Source organism: Carassius carassius, chromosome 13 (assembly GCF_963082965.1).
Source record: "Carassius carassius chromosome 13, fCarCar2.1, whole genome shotgun sequence".
NCBI lineage: Eukaryota > Metazoa > Chordata > Actinopteri > Cypriniformes > Cyprinidae > Carassius > Carassius carassius.
The window spans coordinates 17391833-17410519 of NC_081767.1; the positions used below are offsets into that span (position 1 = coordinate 17391833).

Here is an 18687-nt window from a genome sequence, read left to right on the forward strand (position 1 = left end):
TTGTTCCGTCTAATTTATATTAATCTATAGGCCTGGGCACTGTAAATGCAAAAAAAAAAAAACCTGGTGCAAGCTAAGTGTATGTTGTATGCAATTTGTAAAAAATATCGGACTTCATGCATACAGAGCTTATACTATGCTGTTGATACAAATTTGCATTGCCATTCACAACTCCTCCCCTGTGAATTTGTCATACTACTCTTTTCAAATAGCTAATGTCTTTCACTAACCATATAGTACTGCATTGCAGGTTTGCTTATGTGTCTGTGTAGGACCGAGTTTGGAGTTAGCAAAGTTGGCATAATGGCTGATATAGCTTGTAAACCTATATATATACCTATATGATATAGCTAGCACCTTGTAAAGCCAAACAGATTTTCGAAAAAAAATTTTATAATCGCTCTCTTTTCGTGGGCTTAATCAATATTCTCTTGTTAGAGGTGGATCAGTATGGCCCTCTGGTAATATATGTACCGTTTAGAGCTATTCTGTTTTGTAAGATTCAGGGCTTAGTTATATTTCAAAGCTCTGCGCTGGAAGCCAAGGTCACCCTGACTCAGCCATTTGTTCCAGACCTCTCTACTATAACAAGCTTTTCTGCTTTCATTCCATCACTTCTCACTCACACTCGTGAAATCTAACACAGTGCCTGCCAACCAGCTAGCCTTGATTGATTTTTAAGTGCTACTTCCCTATATGTTTTTACATTTTCCTCAAACAAAAGATGTAAAAACGATTATTTGTTACAAACTTTCTACGACTGGTCAGTGATATATATGGCTGTTATCTGATTGCCTTGAGTAGACACTGATGCCAGAAATGTTTCACAATACATGAGTGCACGCAGTGATCAAGCCATTCACAAATGTACTGGGAGCGATCCACAAATACATGCAGTGATCTACAAATGCACAGGGCCTGATTCACAAATGAATGCAAGGCAAATTTGTGTTTCTGACATTAAAAGCTATTTGTGAAAGTGTTTTTTATTTGCAAATCTCGTTTTATTAATTTGTGAATTTAATTGTTTGTAATATCAAAAATGTGTGAAACTGAAAATATGTTATATTTTCATTATTCAACTACAATTTTGCTAAACTACAAAAATGTACACGCAATTCGCTGCAGATTTCATCTTAAATGAACACTGGAGTTTTATTCCATTTACACAAATTATTATTACAGGAGATTATCTATTATCAAAAACATATTTTAGAAGAGCTCAAAGACTTAAAGAAGCAAGCCAAAATTGCATGGTTGCTGTAACAAATCTCACGTTTGCTTTTGTCAACATTATCTGTTAGGTTAGTGAAGGTGGTATATTGTTTTCAAATGTGATAATGCATTAAACTTTTCCTCTCACTCATCACACATTGATTCATTCTTCTTCTTTATTTAAACAAAATTTTTTCAAGCAACTGCACATCACAGAAATGCTATTTTATGTGATGTGCTATTTTGAAAGTGCCACGAAAATTGCAAGTCTAGACTCCTTAATCATTTCTGGTTCTTATCTTTGTACATGGAACAGATGTGGATGCTTCTCTCTCGCTGTCTGTCTCATAAGCATGGGCAGGCAGATAACTATGCAGTGCTTTTCTGCTGCATTGAGGCAAAAAGTGCCCAGAGTTTAGCGCTTCTCACTGTGTGCAGTGCATATTAAAGTTCCTCAGTAGCTCTGCAGTCCTCTGACTCTCTTGGCCCTGCTTTCTCGCTTTTTGTTTCTTACCCAATTACAATTCCATCAGCGTGAAGGGTAAAAGCTGAAGGGAATATAAAGTTACACCGTACTTTATCATATTTTTTTTCCTCATGAGTGCACTTATTGAATTAAGTGAAACCACACAAAAGTACGTCAAGTTGAACATAAAGAATGAAACTATATTGTACAATACCTGATTAAGTCAGCACCTGAAGTCTGAGATAGCAAACACAGGTATACACTGTAAGGAAAAATAAATAATAAAACATAGAAGGTACTGCAAATGATCTGCCAGTTAAGGTACTGGACATTTTCTGATATTACAGACATTTCCTTTAGCACTAAAACACAATGCAGTGCAATTCAAAATATGGGAAAACACCAATACTGAGAATACCTTCATATAAACACAGTAATACACAGTAACTTTCTTCAGAGCGTAGCATCAGAACGTAACAGGGGGGAATGGAGTTTAGTCTCTCTCAAAGTTCAACATGTGTGAATCACTGAATATCCATATAAACATTTTTGAGAGTGGAGAAAGAGGTCATTACAGACAGCTTTAGAAAATTACTCAATTTAGCTAGTTTTCCACCAAATTTTACATTTGTCTTTGATGACCAGCAGAACTATTGTAGTTTATCATTATATTTTATCAATATCTTATTTATTATTATTATTATTATTATTATTATTATTATTATTATAATCATTATTATATATTATATTAATTTTTAAATTTATTTTCTGGCTTTTCAGCATATATAGCAAGAAAATGACAGATTATTATTATTTTTATTTATTTTTTGCATAAGAATATTATGCACTTTAAAAGTGTACTTCTGTGTGCTACAAAACAGTCATAAAAGTGGTCTTTATTTTTATCTGCAAATGTTTATTCTTTTTTTTTATATATATTTAAGGATTTGAAGTACACTACAGGTGCACGTTCAATAAAATTATGTTTGCTTATTTTTTACAAGTGCAATAACGAATTTGTGAATCTTCTCTGCAGAGATCGTCAGAGCCATGACCTACGTGATAAACCAAGGCATGTCCATGTACTGGGGGACCTCACGATGGACAGCTATGGAAATAATGGTAAGTAACATTTTTCTAATCGGCATTTGTCAAGAGAAACTTTTCACATCACCCTACAGGGCACGGCATTTCAATAGAATTAAAGTGTATCACTTACATTAAATGAGAGTATTACTGATGATTGGCTTTCTGTAGGACTGAATTCTGGAGCAAACAGTGTTTGCAAAGATAACAAAGTACCCTCTTGTATCTCAGCTCCTCTATAGTGTATATTGGCCATGCCACATATTTTTAGTCCTCTGACTGAAGTCAGTGTTTCGCAGTACTGTATGTTGCTGTAATTGCAGTGTAGCACAAAGCAAGTTGGCCCAAACTGATATGTTGTAATTAAGCACTGACATTATTATTTCACGGGCGATAATTGGAGGCTTGATCAAGGTTTTAACAGAGAGGGGACACACTGATGAGCTGTAATTTATGTGACTGTGATAATACCATGTTCTGGTGTCACATCAGATCTGTCCCACAGAAACTTACCCCCTCAAATAGGACATGTGTTCACAGCCTGAAATGAGCTCTTTATATGCATATGCAAACAATGAGTCAATTGGGTTATCAGCAGTCATGTGATAAGACTGTATATAGGGGTAAGCAGGACTAGCTGTCACTTTTATTATAGTCAGTATTTCTCAGGGTGTACATACCTAAAGACCTGACTACAGAAAAGCTATTGAACAATTCCAACATTATTACATAGGAAAAAAGGCTATTATTATATTATATTATATTATATTATATTATATTATATTATATTATATTATATTATATTATATTATATTATATTATATTATATTATATTGTTAAAAAAATGTTTTGTGTTTTTTTAATAATTCATACATTTATTTAGCAAGGATGCATTAAATTGCTCAAAAGTGGCAGGTAAGGACATTAATAATATTACAAAAGATTTCTGTTTCACGTAAATGCTGTACAAATTTATTCATTCATCTAAGAATAATGAAAAAAAAAATTATCACACTCTCCACAAAAATATTAAGCATCACAGTTGTTTTCAAGGAGGAAATCCAGCTTTGGCATCACAGTTATAGTTGCTATAACAGTTCCCTATATCTGTCCCCTACTATTAGGGGTCTAACATGGTAGCCCAGTCATCTCTAAGTTTAAGAGAAAATGCCATTGGAAATTGGCTAGTGGATTTTGCCACTCCCCGTGCACAACAGTATATAAGGCGACAGTGCACGTCCACTCATTAGATTTTTGCTGTGTGGCTGCTGAGTGATTCTGCTGGGCTGTCTTATGGCTGTCCCAGAATTTCATTAGGTGTGCCGTCGGGAGATCAGATGTCAATTGCAGCATCGGAGGATGGGCTATTGACCTCTGAGGATTAAGTTTAGACGGGGCTGCCCACCTCGGGTGTTGTCACCACTGCCAAATCCGACCCAGAGTTGACAGCCATGCTTGCCCAGGCAGCTGTGAACATCAGGCGGGAGGTGAATAAACCGCACAGACCTAAATGCTTACGGCCGGACGATTGGTTTTTCAGTACAGAACGTGGCTCACAACCGCGTTCTACTCTGGTTCCTTTCTTCCCGGAGGTGCATGAGGAAGTGACCCTTTTATGGCCAGAAGCCACTTGTCTCCTTCCTCCATCCTCACTATCCTCGATGGCAGGTCAACTATCGGGTTAGATCTCTGCCACAATTCTGCGTGCGAAAGATCATATTTTGAGTGCACAAAAGTGCATTTTGCATGGACATGATGTGAGTTTTGTGGAGAAAATGTTTGTCTCGCTAAGAAAAAAGTCTTTTGAGCGTACTAAAATCAATTTTGCATTTAAAATATGTTTTTGGATGTGTGCAGATGTTCTCTTTTGCGCATGCAATGTTTCCCTAGCTTGCTCCCTTGATGCTAAATGGCGACGGCTCACTTGCTCAACACAACCAAGGCAGCTAAATTTTGATTGGCTGCCTTGACAACCAATCACAACATTCCTTGAATTACCACGACAGCAGAAGAGGAGAAATACAGTGCATGCATAATTATTATGCAAGTTGTTATTCTGATTATGTTTTTTCCAAGCACATTTTACCGATTCCAAATGACATCAATCTTAATAACTACCATTAATCTTGTCTTTAATAATTTATAACTTATATAATATATAATATATAATTATTCATGAAGGCTGGAAGTGAAAAATGGCTTGTATTCAGGTGTGGATGTTTTTAAGCAGATTTACATTTACAGATAAAATGAGCCAAAAAAGGAGATTTAACTCAGACTGAAAGTCAAAAATTATTAAATGTCCATGAGACATTGCAAAACTAGTAATGGCAAAGTTAAGGCATAACCGTTGGACAGCAAAATGCTCAGTTGGTCAATCAGAAGCCAATCAGAATTTAGCAGCTTTGTCTCTGATTGGCTCGAACAATGGTAATGGAAGAACGTCTGCACACATCCAAACTTATTTTAAATGCAAAATTGATTTTTGTGCACTCAATATACTTTCTTCTTTGCGAGACAAAACTCAGTTTGCACACATGAAAAACGCACTTTTAAGTGTTCAAAATATGGTCTTTCGCACACAGAATTGTTGAAGATATCTAATCCCATAGCCAGCTGGAGGGTGCAGTGACATTCCTCAGGTGGAGAGAGAGGTTGCAGTGCACCTGTGCCCTCAAAACGCAGCTATTTGAAGGAATTGTCTGCATCTCTAGTCCTTAGCCTGGTCGAGTTGAGACATTTACAAAGTGCGCTTTCTTGATGCTCCCATCTTCTACACTGTTGAGCTATTACTCTTTTCACTCCTCAAAAAAATAAATAAATAAATAAATAAATGCAGCTTTGGTGAGCAGGGTGAGAGACTTCTTTAAAATCATCTTACTGACCAACATTTTTGAACAGTACTGTTTATGAGAACACATTTGAACCTTTCTGTCTTGCCTGAATGTGATTCTGTTGTACACTTTCTATCTATCAGTGATAATAAAAAATGTTAATTTTTCGAATGAAGGATAGAAATGTATTTGAAACCGACATAAGTAGAGAAATTAAGAAAGAGTGTGTACATCATATGTTGAAATTCTAGATATAACAAATATACTGTAAACACTGTAGCCCAGTGATCCTCAGATCTGGACCTCGAGATCCACTTTCATGGAGAGTTGAGCTCTAACCATAATCAAACACACCTGAGTATGCTAATCAATGCCAATTAATATATTTGGGATCATTAGAAAATCACAGGCAGGTGACTTTTATCAGGGTTGGAGCTAAACTCTGCAGAGCATTGGACCTGGGAAACCCTACTGTAGCCTCTATATTTTTTTTGATATGAAAGTGTATTGTAATTTCTATTATCTCTTTCTAGGAAGCATATTCTGTAGCGAGGCAGTTTAACCTGATTCCTCCAGTGTGTGAGCAGGCTGAGTATCATCTCTTCCAGAGGGAGAAGGTTGAAGTGCAGCTCCCTGAGCTCTACCATAAGATAGGCAGGTGTCAATCAGTCAGCATTTACTCACTCAATCTCAGAGAATATGATACTGTCAAATTGAGAGAATTCATCCATGAGTACATGCAGCAGCTTTTCATCTTGATATAAATATTACCTTGATTCTGTGGGGGGCTGTAGGTGTGGGCGCCATGACATGGTCTCCTTTGGCATGTGGGATCATCACTGGAAAGTATGAAAATGGTATCCCAGAATCCTCCAGGGCAGCTATGAAGGTACCCAGAGTTATAGGCAAATTGAATTAGAAATTGTTACAATTTTCTAGAAACATACTGCTGCATATACATGATGACAAATCAAATATTTATAGTCTTTCCTTCTTCCTACCTGACTCAACTCATCTACTTCTCTTGTCTTTTTGTCATGAAGTCATACCAGTGGCTGAAAGACAAGATAGTTAGCGAGGATGGACGAAAGCAGCAGGCAAAGCTGAAAGAACTCAGTCATATTGCTGAGAAGCTGAGCTGCACTTTGCCTCAACTCGCCGTAGGTAAGAATTCTCCCATCAACACCAGTGGAGCTGCCAAATCAGTGTAGACTTTTGAGCAGAGCAGAGATCATGCATGGTTTGGTTCTTGTTCTTAAACTATTGCTGAAGAGGTGTTGTAAAGAATTTGCTGCACTGATACAACCAAGAATGTATACAAATCTATTTTTAAAAAAGCATTCCTTGTGAGCATTTTTGGTGGCAATGGGTAAAACATGTTTATTCCATGCTTTTCATGAGTTCTCAAAAACAGTCACTGGTAAAATCTCCTAGAATTATTTTGGGGTCTGTAATTAATTGTTTTACTGTTTCCACATACATTTTAAGCATAACAAGAAATACTTTTTAGAATAACAAGAAATATTTTTTGAGCACCAGATCAGGATATTATAATTATTTCAGAAGGATCATGTGACACTGAAAATTGTAATGGCTGCTTTTTCATCATCAAAAAAAATTACATTTTAAAATATATTTTAACGCAAATAAATGTAAAATTGTAATAACATTTCATAAAATTATTGTATTTTTTTATCAATCATATAACATTGATGAGCATAACAGACTAAAACATTAAAAAATCTTACCAACTCAAACTTTTGAAGAAATATGATTTTTGACCACATAATGGAGTAATTACAGGAGCTTCTGCTCATGCTGGCCAACCAAACGCAACTTACAGTACTTTTAGTTTTTAGATTGTGCCACCTAATGTCCAAAAATCGTAATCTGCTGAGAAGACCGTTTTAAAGACTTCTTCTGTCACGTTTTCTCTCCAGCCTGGTGTCTGCGGAACGAGGGAGTGAGCTCGGTACTATTAGGAACTTCAAATGCAGAGCAGCTAACTGAAAACCTAGGAGCCATACAGGTGAGGAAATGAATCTGTTGACTTTCTATGCATCTATTCATTTCCAGAAGTTCCCTGACTAATTTTTTTGCACATTCAGGTTCTTCCAAAGATGACATCCCACGTGGTCTCAGACATTGATCATATACTTGGGAATAGGCCATACAGTAAGAAGGACTATCGGTCCTAGAGGCTCTGGACACAGGCTCATGGTGAAGAGAGATCCATGTGTAGCAGTGTCCGTGCCCTAGTAGTTCCTGCTCCAAATCTGTTTTCATCATCGGTATGACCTCTCTCTGAATCCTTGGAGTGCTCTCCTCCATAACATGTACCTGCATCCCCTCTGTTTCTGCAAGTGTGCCTTTGCACCCAAGGATCCCCTCGATTGGTGTCTAGGTGTCCCCTTGTAATGGCACCTTGCAGGAGATCTTCACTCACAAATGTGATCTATGAACCTTATGAACACCCATGCTTGGCCTCTGCTCTGAAAACCATCAGCCACTGGGATGTCTGGCTGTATTAGCACACAGAGTGGAGGAACAGCGCATGTGGCCCTCTTGTGTTCAAACGCAGCAACTGCAATCCTGTTTCACAGACTGTAGAATAGGAGACTCAGTGAAACAATGTGCATTTACAAAGATTCAAGCTGTTTTGCCTGTGCAAGAATGCCTGTATTGATATTTTATGAGGGATATTTTAAAGAAATTATGCGTGTAAACTTTGCTTTATAATGTGAGCCACAGGTACATGTGGTAGAAAAAAAAATAAATGCACACATCTAACCTATAAGAAACTACTTGAATGAGGGTAGCATAAATCTATAAATACATGCTTGATGATCATGCAACTGTATTATAAACAGACTTTAATCCACACTGTAGTATAAATATACACTATTACAGTTGATATGACATGCATATAGTATATTATGCCACCTGCATTTGTGGTAATGTTTGATTATAAATTCTTTTTTTTTTTTTTTTTCTTAGTAACAGTATAAAAGATATTCAGAGGATAACAACTTAAAGCGACACCCTTGTGGAAAAGAAGTGTGCTTAATTATATTGAATACACACCTTTAGTGTACTTCAAATTTGGAAAGTATATTTTTTAAAAACTGTTCTTCTGGATGACATATTATCAATGAAGGACACGTGACTGTAATCAAATAAATGACACTTTCATGACCATGTTTCTTAATACACTTAATAGGACTTTTAAGATGAAAAGATTTACCTCAAAGTACGCTTTAAATAATTTAGTTTTAATAATATGTTGTTGTGCTTTGTACAATTATTTTGATGTGTTGAGTATCATATTATAGCACATGTAAAGAACTTGATTATAATTTTAACTGTAGTGTGTTATTTATAGTATGTAGTTTGTTATTCCTTTTAAAGTTACTATATTTTAAATGTACTGTACTGAATTGCAGCTTTGTCATTACAAATGTGTAATTACATAAACATTTAAATACATTATATATAGGTTTCAATAGAAATGACAAGAAAGTACATTTTAGTTTACCATTAATTCTTGTCAGTACATTTGGCAGTACAGCAGATTTCAAAGACGAAATAAAAATTATGAGATTACAAATAAACATGTACTAAAGTCATGTTTAAGTGGATCAAACAACTCTCTAAAGTTTGGCTGACTGCATTTAATATAAATTTAAACAATAAAACATTTTCATGTAATTGTAATTAACATGCAATTAGGTGTCCAAAAATATTAAATTCAGTTTACACTTAAAGGGATACCCCCCTCCCCAAAATGAAAATTTTGTCATTAATCACTTACCCCCATGTCATTCCAAACCCGTAAAAGCTTTGTTTGTCTTCGGAACACAGGTTAATATATTTTGGATGAAAAACAGGAGACTTGTGACTGCCCCATAGACTGCTTAGTAAAATACACTGTCAAGGTCCAGAGAAATATGAAAAGCATCGCATCCACAGTTTTTTTGTGATGCGGTCACATTTTCCTGACCAATAAAAATTGATCATGACTAAAAAAATTTACAATTTTATTCAGTCAAACTGACTGGATATATTGGTAGTGCAATACTATTATTTGAAATCTGAAGTGCAGCACGTAAGTTAAAATGCAATCAGACTTAGGGTGACAGCAGCCTAATATAGGGTGAATAAAGAGCACTTCAAGAAGGTGACCCTATTTATAGGGGCATTCCAAATGGAATTGAATCCATTCACTAAGGTCCCTTCCACAAGTCCATACATTTTATGGATTATGGTCATGTGACGCAGGGTGGTGAGTCTTCATGATTCATTTCAAAGGTAGCTGTGGAGTCTGAGTTCATGTATAATTCAATAACAATTAAATAGTTTTATCGTAAACTTTTGTTGTACACAAATGTAATACTTTTTTTGGCAAGAATTTCATTTTATGTTTTTTAATTAGTTTAAGAGGAAAGACATGTGTTTAATAGTCGATACCATTAGGTAAATGTGATTACCTGAAGGATCCAAAGAAGAGGTGGCAAGTTTAATAAAGTATATTAAATTAACATACTCAAAGAAAACATATTTTGAAAACTCTAAAATGTGTATTTACTTGCAATAATTATATTAACAGCAATAATAATAAATTCTAGTTGTAAGAACAGCTGATGGGGTGATGGATGATGTGCTGCATTATCATGGGGTAATTCCACGTGAAGATGAAGAGCTTATGAGGAAATTAAATTTTTCATTATCCTTTTTCCAAGTGCATGGCAAACGGCTTAGGACTACATAGGGATGCTCACTTCCGATTAAAGTTCAAGCCCAAGATTGCTGCAAGGATGAAATATTTTTTTAGGACGCAAACTGAAAATAAGTTAACATTTTAGCACTTCCACTGCGCGAATAGAATGGGTTTTTGGTTAAATGCCTTAAAGGGGACATTGGATGCAAAATTAACTTTTACATAGTGTTTGAACTTTAATGTGTCTTGGAAGTGTATACACAACCAGCCTATAATGATAAAAATCCACCCAGTTTTTTTTTAATCCCCACAAACCATAAGCACTTTCTCAGAACAAGAATCTGGGCAAAGTGACATCACACTGCACAGACCCCTCCAATGACTGTTGACGGACACTGCCATTTTAGCATAGCTGTCAACAGTCCAAGTGTAGACAAAAATGACTCTAAGCAATTGAGCTGTTTTTTTTGTTGAATGTATTAATGAACAGGAATTTACCCCCGGCATATGAGCCGCTGAAGATGCAGTGGATAACCTTTGTTTTTCAAGTGAATGCACCCCCTTATCTACCTAAAAAAGGGTGTCTTACACGACCACTGAGGAATTTTAACCAAAAAATGTTGCAGGCAGTACATGAAGACCAACTTGTGGAAATTAGCCTTCAATTGTACCCTATGTGGTCAACACAAGCTATGTTTAAGTTTTATTCAAGGAAATAAAATACATCAGTAATAGAACCTTGTGATAAAAAAAAAAAAAGAAAAGCTTTTATTCATCTTGAAAAAGGTGGTTTCTGACGAGTGGCTAAATGAGACTACAGAGGATGTCGAGGATTAAACAAATCAGGTGAACTTATTAGATTGCTTTTACAACCTCATTGTGTTTCTTATAATGCTCTTGTAAACTATCCTAACCCAAACTTTCAGGGTAAATCTTTTTTAAAGACTGAAAAGTTGTCAAGCTTAATAGTGGTGACAGTAAAGTCATGTGACGGTGATGTGGTTTGTTTATCGCCTATAGCTTTTTACTTCTGGCGATTGTATTTAGGTTTAAAAATTCATAAAAGCTGTGTTCATCTTTGAAGATTACCATGATGAAAAAAACACAGAAGATTCATACATTTCTGTTGGTGACAAATCTAATTTTCTGCAATAATCCAAAAGCCAATAGAAAAAACATACTGAGGGAACCAGGATGATGCTAACAAAAATATGTCATTTATGGAGTCCTCTGTACATACTGTCACTAATGATAATGAAGCAAGAAAAGAAAATATATACACTGCTTTAAACTTTCATTCATAGTTTATTGAAATTGTATCTATGTTGTATAGCAGGGGTCTTCCACTCCAGGCCTCGAGATCCACTATCCTAAAGAGTTTGGCTACAATCCGGATTAAACACCCCTACCTGCAATTTTCTTAGGAATCTTGAAGACCTTGATTAGCTTGTTCAGGTGTTTGATTAGAGTTGAAGCTAAACTCTGCAGGAAAGTGGATCTTGAGGTCTAGAGCTGAGACTCAGACTCTTCTATTGTATTCACTTGTCTTCCTGGTATCATTGTATTATGTATTATGATCTAACATTCGATCACATCATCCTCCCCTATTCCCTGTAGAAAAACATGACAAAACACATGAGTCAACAGTCTTTTATTGGTACAAAAAAACAAGAGAAGACTACAAAAAAAGGCCTCAACCGATCATGAATTTCATGAAACTTTAACAAATTAAATGATAAACGTCCTCCCAAAAGATCACAACTTCCTTGAACACATTGCCACATGACTCTCTTCCACCAAGCTCCATAATCCTCTCATTTGTTTGTTCCTCAATCTTCTCCTCCTAATGCAATGAGTCTTTTATTTAGACCCTGTGGACAGCAGAGCGATCAGACCTGAAGAGGCACTAATCGACAGAATGTAGTTCCTGTGACAGACACATAAAGTCAAAGTTAAACATAAATAGGCTTCAACAGACACAAAGAGTAAATATTGCCATAAACATACACTGTTGGATTGAAGTTCTTCAGCAAGAAGAAAGAGGCAACGATGACAATCAAGAGGAACAGAGTGTTGTTGTAAAAGATGGAAAACGTGGTGGCCTCGTAATCGGCAACCTCATTCTTCTTCCACAGGATCCTGCATCAAAGACTCACTGTCAGCCACAAAGTACATGTTCTGTGCCATATTTAAGACAGCAGATCAACAGGATACATATGACGTGGTGAATTCAATCCTCGTCTTAAATAATCACCAGTGTTTACATTTTTATCTAAAATCAAAACTATTAAAAATCGTTTCCGGTAACTGAAATAAATCTGAAATAGAAATGCTGCCTTGAGTACTTCAACTGAAATAAACTCAAGTACTAGAACTACTAAAACTGAAAAAAATAAATAAAATAATAATAATTTAAAGGTCCTATGACATGAAAATTTCACTTTCTGAGGTTTTTTAACATTAATATGACTTCCCGTAGCATGTATGTGGTCCCCAAGTTTCTAAAAAATTTTAATCGGTGTAAATCGAGATTTTACTATCTTTCTCTGCCTTTGAGAAAACGGAAGCTCAAACGGGCTGATCTGGAATCTCCTCTTTGTGACGTTGTAAAGAGAAATGTTACCTCCCCTTTCTCTGCTTTGCCTGCCCAAATATTTACATATAATTCAGTCGCAATGTCAGGACAGGCGTTACAAACAGACTTTTATGATATGGATTCGACAGCACCAGCACAAACAGTGAGTAACAGTGTTCATTAAAGCCTGATCTGTGATCAGTGATTTCTGATGTGTAGTTAATCATTCAAGTTCACACAGACTTTCTTTCTAAATCGTTTAATATTGTTTATGCATCAGTGAATCAAGCCAGTGACTAAACGATCAACTTCACGTTGTTTCTCTTAGTAGCATGAAACAAATCTATTATTTAAATTGTGATTTAACTACAGAGAGCGATCAAAGAACGCTCCCTTTTTTCCGGAGCTGTCACACATCGCGAGTATGTCTGCACACTTGCCTAAACTGCCGTTACAATGAATGACGCTGTTATGCTGCACAACGGAGCTCTTACTGTATTCATGTGTTTGCTGTTAGTTGTGGTGAAAGCATTTTGTGAAAGAAAACGTGTTGCAATAATGACGAGATCACTGCATTCACGCGATAAACAGACTCTGTCTACTCAATACTCATCACTGCAGCCTTTCATGTGATGGGAAAAGATCGAAAAAATAATTATATAATCAACAAATCCACGATTTGTTAATCTCGACAGCTGTAGTATATATATATATATATATATATATATATATATATATATATTTATTTATTTGAGAGGGGTCCACATGTAATACGCATTTCAAATGCAAAGATGTCAGCCAATCACAACAGTTGTCGTTTACTCGGAGTCTCACAGCAGACACGCCCCTTCAAACAGAGCATTCAAGCCAGAGGGCTAATATCAGGATATAAAAAATGCTTTTTATTTCTAAATTTTAAATGTAAAAATCATACTAACAATATAAGTACACCTAAGGAAACATTAAAAAGCATTTAAAGAAAAGGAAATAATCCATGTCATGGGACCTTTAAGAAATACACCTAAAGAAAGCTATATAGAAAAAGAATAAACTAAGAAAACAAAACAAAAATTAAAATAAAAGCTATTTAAAATAATGAACACTATATAAATATTAAGATTTTACCGATAAAAGCTGACAAACCCATTCAAATATATTATAATTACAACTAGCATACCTCTCGTCCTTCTCTTTGCGGGACATTTTGCGGTTGTCAGCCTCAGAGAGCTTGCGGGTCACTTCCTTGGACACGGCGTCTTCCCGTTTCTGAGCGACCCTGAAAGTAGAGTTCCACAACATCAATTCAGTCTTCCATTAAAGTTGCCTGAAGCCACAATGGTCTTGGAAAGACAGAGAAAAGAATGCATTGAAACAATGTGCGAGGTTTAGGGATTCTCACTTGTGCTTGAGGACAAATTTGACGTTCTTGTAAGCAAAGGCCACCAGGTAGGTGCTGACTAGAGTCATGACTGCATACAGCACTGCAGACTGGACCAAATCCATGTGCCAGATCCTCCAAAACAGCCCTGATACAAAATAAAAAATTTAAGTATATGCAAAAACAAGGTGAGAGCAAAATAATTTGTAATGAAACAATAACAGTGGTCATCAGAGAGACCAGAAGAGAAGAGAAGAGAAGAGAAGAGAAGAGAAGAGAAGAGAAGAGAAGAGAAGAGAAGAGAAGAGAAGAGAAGAGAAGAGAAGAGAAGAGAAGAGAAGAGAAGAGAAGAGAAGAGAAGAGAAGAGAAGAGAAGAGAAGAGAAGAGAAGAGAAGAGAAGTTCCTACTAATGAGACCTCATCTGTTCCTACTATGAGGAACTTACAGATGGGGATTGCGGACACGATTAGCGCATTGCCGTAGAATAGCGCCGTGGATTTGGCCGACAGGTTCCTGCTGAAGTCCTGCAGGAGGAGATCCTCCTCTGACTGCTGTTTGTTGCCGGCTTTGGGTGCCATGTCTTCCCTCTGCGCTCCTCTCCGATTCTTGGCTTGAGTGAAAAGAGAGACACGTAACGTTACGTGATCCCAATGGATGCAGCGCTTACGCCGCGTCAGCACAGCCAGTGACGTAGAATTAATGCGCGCAGAGGCAGCGCTCAAGGAGTCTCACGGAGCTGCTGCCTTCTAGTGTCTGGGAGGAGCAACCGTATTCACAAGAAAGGTTATCCAAAAAATTGTATTTCTTATTTACTCTTAGTAAATTATCAGATCTGTATTTTTTTTTCTTTTGCATCTTGCCATAATAAAACAGCTCAAACGCCAAAACGATATATATATAGATTTTACAGTTTTTTTTTTACTATTACTTACACACAAAAATGAATTTTTTTGTGACCTTACATTCGAGGAGCAAAGCTGCAGCCCAGATGTGCACAACTATAAGCACATTCTCAGCCTCTCACTTTTTGCAAAACACTAAACAAACTTCTTTGCTATTTAAAGACACAAAATACTACATATATGAACCTATTCTGAACCACTTAGACAATGCTGGACCCAATCTTAAACACTTTTAACATTTTTATTTTTGATACAGTGTTTTTTTATTATTGTTATTTTTTTAAGGTTTTGAATAACATGGGGGTAAGTGATTAATGACAAAATTTTCATTTTGGGGTGCAGTATCCCCTTAACTAGCAGTTATCTAAATGGTGTTTATCATTCAGCTTACATGGTTTGGTTCACACTTCACACGTATTTCTACACTACATGTGCACGATAAATGAAATGAATGAGTGTTTTTTTATTATCTGCTGCACTGAGGGGAAAGACTGTGTGTTGTGTATTTTTGAGAGATGTATTTGATGTGTTTTCAATTGTATCAAGATAGCACACGTACTTCTGCAAGACGTCTGTTAAAGATCTATTGATCTGTATAGCATCTGCTGTCTACAAAAGTCTGACAGACATCTTTCAGATGTCAGTTTTGCATACATTCCAAATCATAAACATCTTATAAACATCTAATAGATATCTATTTGACATCTAAAAGGAAACGTCCTATAGATGTATTGCAGATGAGCAAACACTCTAAAAAATACGTCTTGCAGATGTAAATGCACACGTCAAATAGAAATCTCTGAAATGTATGTGTGCTATCAGGTATATGTCATACATTAACCATGCACATGCTCTCAGGGTTCTTCTCCCAAACCTCATTATGAGCTTGCACTCCTAGATCCTCTGGAGAAATTGATGTCTATTTACTTTATTTGAAATTAACTTGAAACCATCATGTGATTACACAGCTAATTCAGGCTGTTTGTAAAAGAGAAAAGTTTATATAGGATTTTAGACAGACAAATTGTCCAAATATCTATTTAAGATATAATTAGATAGGAATATGAATATTTGTTTATATATATATAGAGAGAGAGAGACAGAGAGAGAGAGAAACCCTAAACCAACTACAAATGTTAAGTTCTACATACAGTTTTGCTCTATAATATTTTTATTATTTTTGTTTAAAAAAAAAAAAGTTACCGCACTAACATTTATTTTAAAAGTTATTTTAAAAATGAATTCAAAATAAGGCTTGCATACACTAATTGTAACTGAAATGCATATTATGCATTAAAATTCTAATTTGAAATTCTGGCATGCACTAGCATCATACATATTTTATTTAGTATGACAATAGCACCATACATTTGTATTTAAATTTTGTCCAAAAGTCTTGGTCTTATCTAACAACCAAATCTTTCCCATATTACAAATGGGTCACTAATGACCTCTTTTGTACCAGCTGTAATAGCTCATATCACAAGTCCGTATCAATAGATCACATCTGTAATAATAGCTCATATAAGATAATCTTGAAAGCTATTATATAAGCTTATCATATAAGATAATTTCATTATGTGTCCGTATATATATTATGTGTCCGTATATATATTATATATATATAGTACTGTGCAAAAATCTTAGCCCACCTTTATTTTCACCAAAAAAAAAAAAAATAAAACAATAAATGTTTTTAAGTCAGTTATTTCTATGTTTTGCTGTAGTATGTCAGTAGTGAATATCAGTTTACATTTCCAAACATTATTTTTACACAGATCTGATCTCATCATCATCCAGTCTGTGTGGAATAACATGAAGAAACAGATAAAAAAAACTGAGACTGACTCAGTCGAGAAGAACTGTGGCAATGTCTCCGAAATGCTTCAAGAAACCTGCAAAGCTACAGTACTGTGCAACGTTTTAGGCATTTGTGCAAAAATGCTGTAAATTGAGGATACGGTCAAAAATAATGTCATAAATAGATTTTATTAATTAACTTCTATTAATTTAATTCAATTCAATCAGCATTGGTGTGACCACACTATGCGTTAAAAAAAGCTTTTGTCTTAGTTGCACTTGCGCACTATTTTTCAGGTAGCTTGCAGGTAGGTTTCTTGAAGTGTTTTGGAGACATTGCCACAGTTCTTCTGATTGAGTCTGTCTCAGTTTGTTCTGTTTCTTCATGTTAATCCAAACAGACTGATGAGATCAGATCTCTGTGTGGAGCACTGGCTGTTGTCAGAGTCCTTGTGCAAACAATTCTCACTTGATTATTACAGTTAATGGCAAAAATAATGTTTGGAAATGTAAACTGATATTTACTACTGACACAATACAACAAAAAATAGAAATAACTGACTTAAAACCATTTATTGTTGGTGAAAATACTAGTGGCATAAGGCTTTTGCACAGTACTGTGTGTGTGTGTATATATATATATATATATATATATATGTATGTGGCGGGGCGGTGTAATTTTTGAAACACAAGAGCAAGTTTTTATTCCCTAATAAATAAAGTCCGACTACGCCACCCTAGGGATTAGCCCCAGGGAAAATACTCAAACAATGAGCACAGCACACAGGTTCGGTTCCCTCATAGAATTAGGCAAGAGACGGGAGTAATACAAAAATACAAATGTTTATTAATAGAAAAATACTTTAAAATGTTGGACACTGAAACCCACTTTAAACTAAACAATGAGAAAAACCATGCAAAAACAAACTAAATACCGGCAGGCCTGAGGCTCCCAACGGCAGGAAGCAACATAGAGTTTGATTTTACAGAGCAAACTTCCACACTGCACACCCAGTGTCACTTAATCACACACTCAGTGTACACTGCACACGATAAAGGACCACCACCAGGAGGAGGAAGAGCAATCCACCCGTGGGACCCCAGCGCCTGCGAAATAAAGAGAAGAAACTATAACAAGGTTCATAAAAGATGACCAGATGGACATCAATAAAGCAAATCCTCACAACAATAAATGTAAATGACAAAAATAAAGAAAAAACCATTCAAGCGCAGGAAAGTCAATTAGTTGGTCACCTAAATAATACAATACAATTTTAGCTCAGTAGAGGTTCACACACCCACACACAAATAGAATTGTACTTATAGATGGTTGATCACATGAACCAAGCAGTTAAATGGCTTGATTAAATATTACACGCAGTTTAAATGGCTTTACAAAAAGAAAGATGAAATAATGAAAATAAAAATCAAATTAACCAAACAAACTATACTTCCAACAAATTAGAAGTTAACAGAAAGTAAACAAAAAGAGGTTTCAAATCAAACAAAGACACAAAGGGCAGCTAGCTCCCCTACAAGTGGAAGGAACCAACTAGCCCCCCACACAAACCAGGGTAAAATATACTGCAACGATAAGAACCAAATAACGAGCAGTCTCCGTCTCGATGATCGCGTCAGCGCCGCCGTATTAACCGCAGCACTTTAATAGTGTGGAGACAGTAGCAACAATCACGGCATAGAACGAGAAGGAGA

The 18687-nt window shown here is 35.8% G+C and overlaps 2 protein-coding genes across 2 annotated transcripts in view; one reads left to right on the top strand and one right to left on the bottom strand.

Moving 5' to 3' along the window:
• The window catches only part of LOC132156004 (voltage-gated potassium channel subunit beta-1), a 141523-nt gene extending 133212 nt beyond the window's left edge, over positions 1 to 8311 (top strand). The window contains exons 9-14 of the mRNA XM_059564808.1: positions 2718 to 2803; positions 6135 to 6255; positions 6396 to 6490; positions 6645 to 6765; positions 7542 to 7630; positions 7710 to 8311. Of these exons, the coding sequence (XP_059420791.1) occupies positions 2718 to 2803; positions 6135 to 6255; positions 6396 to 6490; positions 6645 to 6765; positions 7542 to 7630; positions 7710 to 7799 (602 nt within the window). The 3' untranslated portion in view covers positions 7800 to 8311. The remainder of the gene's footprint in view (positions 1 to 2717; positions 2804 to 6134; positions 6256 to 6395; positions 6491 to 6644; positions 6766 to 7541; positions 7631 to 7709) is intronic.
• Positions 8312 to 12084: 3773 nt separating this feature from the next.
• Positions 12085 to 14939, bottom strand: ssr3 (signal sequence receptor, gamma). The gene is made up of 5 exons (XM_059564370.1): positions 14718 to 14939; positions 14293 to 14419; positions 14071 to 14169; positions 12326 to 12457; positions 12085 to 12245 (listed from the first exon to the last, which is right to left on the bottom strand). The coding sequence occupies exons 1-5, from the start codon at positions 14848 to 14850 to the stop codon at positions 12179 to 12181; spliced, it is 558 nt and encodes a 185-aa protein (XP_059420353.1). The 5' UTR covers positions 14851 to 14939; the 3' UTR covers positions 12085 to 12178.
• Positions 14940 to 18687: the final 3748 nt, after the last annotated feature.